At 49.2% G+C, this 4,986-nt stretch overlaps 1 protein-coding gene across 2 annotated transcripts in view; it reads left to right on the top strand.

The window, feature by feature from the left end:
• Positions 1–4,986, top strand: part of LOC102751865 (chromosome unknown open reading frame, human C14orf93) — a 39,734-nt gene that overhangs the window by 26,418 nt on the left and 8,330 nt on the right. For both annotated transcript variants that reach the window (XM_006776779.2, XM_006776778.2), the window contains exon 2: positions 2,505–3,524. In XM_006776779.2, the coding sequence (XP_006776842.1) occupies positions 2,931–3,524 (594 nt within the window). In that variant the 5' untranslated portion in view covers positions 2,505–2,930. The remainder of the gene's footprint in view (positions 1–2,504; positions 3,525–4,986) is intronic.

Genomic DNA, 4,986 nt, shown 5'->3' with positions numbered 1-4,986 from the left:
GGGTGGGAACACAAATGTTTCAGGAATAGTCATAATATCATCCGGCTGCTATTGTGGAGCACTGCCCATGTACCAGCACTCTGTAGGTGCCTGACTCTGTAGATAATCTTAACAAAAGCACTCAAAGTAGGCAGGGATGAGAACTCTGGGCTCAGAAAAAAAAAAGTGATAATTTGCCCAAATTCACATAGCTCTTGAGTGAAGCAGCAGGATACGTACCCCCCTCCCCTCCATTTTGAAAAATTTCCAGCTCAGTGCTGTTTGGAAAAGATGGTTTAAAGGGGAGGGAAGGCTCAAGGCAGACAGCATGTTGGCAAGGTAAGGACCTCATGCAGGTGCGATAAAGGCCTCTTGCAAGAAAGAGCCACCTCACCCCATGTGACCTGGGTAATCTCCCCGTTTTCTCACTTCACTCCAGCACACACTGGCCTCCTTGCTGCTCCTCTGGTACCCAGAAACCTTACCTCATTTTAGGCTTAGTTGTGCCTTCCAGTGGCTAATGACAGAGAGGCTATAATGGATTTGAGTTCAGCTCTTGCAAGTGAATACCTGGCACAGAAAAGCATTTCTTTTTTAAGATTTCAAATGCTTCAGAGAATAACAGTTTTATTTCATTTTTTATTGATTTTAGAGTGAGGAAGAGGAGAGAGAGGGAGGGAGAGAAAGAAACATTGATGTGCGAGAGAAACATGGATCAGTTGCCTTCTGTACGCACTCTAATCAGGTATCGAACCCACAACCTGGGCGTGTGCCCTGACCAGGAATCAAACCCGCCACCTTTTAGTGGACAATGCTCCAACCTACTGAGACACACCGGCCAGGGCAGAAAAGCATTTCTTGATATAAAGGGTGGAAAGAACAAGTTAAAGACCATTCTTGCCCAGCTGGTGTTGCTCAGTGGTTGAGCATCAACCTATGAACCAGGAAGGAGGTCATGATTCGATTCCCAATCAGAGCACATGCCTGGGTTGTGGGCTCAATCCCCCGTGGGGGGCGTGCAGGAGGCAGCTATCGATGATTCTCTCTCATCATTGATATTTCTGTCTCTCCCTTCCTCTCTGAAGTCAAAAATATATTTTTAAATAACTATTCTTTAATAATAACCAAATGTAATGAAAGTGTATTGTCAGGTTTAGACTTTAGTACCTCAGAGGCATTGATATTACCTGTTTCTGAAATGAGATTGCTGATTCCAAAAAAAATCCCAAACTAAACAAAAAATTTCAATATGCCATAATTTTTCCTAACCTCCTCCTCTCCTTTTAATTGTGAAGTTATAACTTACAGGGTAAGATAGAAATGTATGTCTTGAGGAAATTGCAAACATACTTAAGATTTTGTCACTTGGGGATCTTCAGGCAGAAGGATTCTTTTTTCTATAATCAAGTATCATTTAGAAGATGACAGTACGAAATTCCTGTGAGTGTTCTCAGTGGTACAAACCAACCCTCCCACACCTTTTTTCTCTTTCTCTCCTGGAGTAGTTTAGTTGCTTAACTACAGTGATTCAAAAGAGGCAGTTTGGTTTATCATTGATATTCTGGTTTCTCCTTTCATAGGCACTGGTCATGTGGGCAGTGGCAGCACTTAGCTATTTAGGCATTCCAGCTGAGCTGTGCCTCTCCCTTAAGGAGCATGTGAAGTGGAGATGAGGGCCCCAGGAGTGATCTCTCTGGGCTACAGGCTGAAGATTCGGGACAGTTAGTGTCCTTTGCAGAGGTGGAGGCCCAGGTGTACAACACAGCAAGGGGCTCTGCAGCCCTGGTTTGCTGCAGGTCAGTTCTCTGATCCGGCGTTTCCTTTCTCTCCCCTTCCCCTCCCCAAAGCATTCATGATATGATAGTGTGAGGTCAGTGACATATTGAGGGCTGCAGTGATCAGCATATTTCTTTCTTTTTTTTGATCCTCACCCGAGGATTTTTTCCATTGATTTTTTTTCTTTTTAGAGATGAGAGTGGAAGGGAGGGGGAGAGAGGGAAACGTCGATGTGAGAGAGACACATGGATTGATTACTTCCCACATGTGCCCCGACCAGGGCCTGGGATCAAGCCTGCCACCAAGGTACATGTCCTTGACTGGGAATCGAAGCCAAGACCCTTCGGTTCGTGGTCTGATGCTCTGACCACTGAGCAAAACCAGCCAGGGCAGCATAGTTCTTATTTAGGAGTCTTCCTCTGAATGCATCTGTATGAAAATTATGGAGAGGACAGGATTATGATGCTTTATGTCAACAGAAAGTGGTATCAGTTCAGAAAAATAAACACTAGGTTGAAAATAGATCACTGGATCCTGCTGTCTTCCTCTGACCTTGAAAAAGATATGTAACTTCTTCACATTGTCTCGCCTCTGGACCTGGTGTAACGTGTGTTCCCTAGAGCTGCCCTATGGATGCGATAACCTATGCGAAATGTTCTGAACTCCTTAAGGCATGATGTCAAAGCAATAAAGTGCAATATTATTATTACCGATCGACATTTTCTTCCTTAATCTTCTCATCTTCTCAGATCCTGGTGGGTTTTTTCAGTCCCCTCTCTGCTCCTTAGGTTGGAGTAGTAAGGGTTCCATGCTTGGGTGCAGGAAAAATGCCTTCTGCCCTCTGAAACTGTGTTCACCAGGAAAGGCTTTGTAGGCACCACCCTTTCGGTAAAGGATGAACGTGACAGCCAGTGTGCTGTGCTAGGGGAGCACAGGATCTGCAGACAGAAGAAGGCCCCTCTCTCTCTGAAGGACAAGGAGGAGCAGCCATGAACTGTCTACTCCTTCACAGAACACACAGCCTGGGGCCCAGGCTCCTCTGATCATCCTCCACAAGAAAGAAGAGTGAATCCAGAGAGGCCAGTGTCCCCTACAAACTCGTGAAGTCCAGCCGACTGGGGACCCCCTGGGAGCAGTCCCGCAGTGTGCGTGCGGTGGTTCCTTACTCGTCAGCCATGTCCTTCAGTGCCACCATTCTCTTCTCCCCTCCCAGTGGCGGTGAGGCCAGGTGCTGCTGCTGTGCCTGTAAGAGTGAGACTAGTGGGGGCAACACAGGCTCTCAGAGTGGGAACCCTCCTCCCAGCACCCCCATCACCGTGACCGGACACGGCCTGGCGGTTCACAGTTCGGAGCAGCTCCTGCATATTATCTACCAGCGGGTGGATAAGGCGGTGGGTCTGGCTGAGGCTGCTCTGGGGCTTGCCAGGGCCAACAATGAATTGCTAAAACGTCTCCAGGAGGAAGTGGGTGAGTTGAGGCAAGGCCAAGTGTCCGCCCCTGATGAAGACGAGGACAGCCAGGCACATGGTTCCCCACTTGAGGAGCCCGGGTCTCTCAAGGAGAGTCCCGGCAGGGCCTGCAGGACCGTGTCTGCCGTGGAAGAGGAGGGTGACGGCATGGGCAGCGATGTGCAGGTGGTGATCGAGCAGCAGCTGGGAGCGGCCTTGGCTGTAGGGCCTGGCCCTTTGGGCTTCCCAGCTGCTCAGAGAGATGTGCGGCTCCCGGGATGCACCCTGGCTGCCAGTGAGGGGGTCCCAGTGCTCAATCCCGTGAGTATATTGCTGCCGAGCAGAACACAAGTGTTGTTGCTTCTTAGTGCTTTTCCTGGCCTTTTCCTTTTTTCTCTCTTTCTGTATTTCCCCCTCCTTCAACGTTTCTTTTGTTAGTACGTGTGATAAAATAGAGACGGTACCAAGTTTCCTTTGTCTTCAGGGTTAATCGGCACTCCTGTTTCTTCCTGAACCACAGCCTCTGTGGCAGTAGGTCATTTCTGGTGTGTGTGGTGAGGGGTGCCCTTCCCTCCCTCTCAGTAGCTGTGCGGCACCTTCTCCCCCACAGCTGTCTCAGCCGCTCCATGCTCTGTGCCTCTCCTGGCGAGAATGCCTGCCATGCACAGACGGCTCATTTATATTTTATCACGGGCCCTCTGCTTGCCAAGAGGAATTCAGTACAGAGAGATGGGAATGAGAGGGGAGAGAGGCAGAAGTAGAAAGAGAGATAGAAGGAAAAAGTGAGAGGGGAAGGACAAAGATAATAGACGATGAGGGAGAGAGGAAGGTGGAAAATGAAGGGTTGAGGAAGGAGAAAAAGTGAAAAAAGAGCACAGAAAAGAAAGGTGAATCTAAACGGAAAGAGAATTTATGCTAGAAGAATATGAGGTAAGGTGGGAAGAATGTAGAGGAAGGGAAATAAAATGAGGAAAAGAAGCGGTTCACTGAGAGTTAACAGTAAGAGAATAGGTAAGGAGCGGGGGAGGCAAGCCAGCACGTTGGTGAGTAGGAAAAGACACTGAAGTGCTTCGTGCTATTTCAGTTTCTTTACTGCTCAAGGCCATACGAGCAGGCAAATCCTGGCTGGGGAAAGTGAAAACTGCAGAATGTCACCCATGGAAGTATGAGAAGGAGATGGAGCAACTGTAGAGATCATAGAGATGGGAAATATCAGATGTGCTGCCACTTGAGAGACCACGGGAGGTCTGTCAACTCCCCCACCAGGTTCTTCCTCCACCCTTTCCCTTCTCCTTCTCCCCGCCAAGACAAGGCCCAGACAGCCAGTCAGGAGTTGAGGAGGACACATAGGTGGATGGAAGGGATGCTATGCCCAGTCCATCTGTGGACCTGAGAAAGGAATGTATAAACCCTCCTGTCCCCCTCCAGTGCACCCTGCAGCTGGTCACTGCTCCCCAAAGGCCTAGCTGTGTGGGTGGGGACAGCTACTACTGCTGTCCCCAGGCTGTGCCTGGCCAGGAGTGTCGGTGTTTGGGGCTGCAGGAGGAGGAATTGGGAGGGGGTAGGAAGCAGGAGGGTACCAGGCCAGGCAGTACCCTGAGCTGTGGTTCCTTCAGGCAGAGAAGGCTTCCAAGCCGACAGGATGGAATTACATTTCCCAGCGCAAAAAGCAGCTCACAGGTCTATAAATCTCAGCCTCCTCCCCCACTTCTTTCTGTGTCCCCCACCCCCACTTTCACTGTTTAGTTTTCTTGGCTGCAGAAATCCCCCCTCCTTCTTCCCT

Source organism: Myotis davidii, unplaced genomic scaffold, assembly GCF_000327345.1.
Source record: "Myotis davidii unplaced genomic scaffold, ASM32734v1 scaffold1949, whole genome shotgun sequence".
Lineage (NCBI taxonomy): Eukaryota > Metazoa > Chordata > Mammalia > Chiroptera > Vespertilionidae > Myotis > Myotis davidii.
The sequence above is the reverse complement of the archived record's forward strand: the minus strand, read 5'-3'. Positions and strand labels throughout refer to the sequence as shown.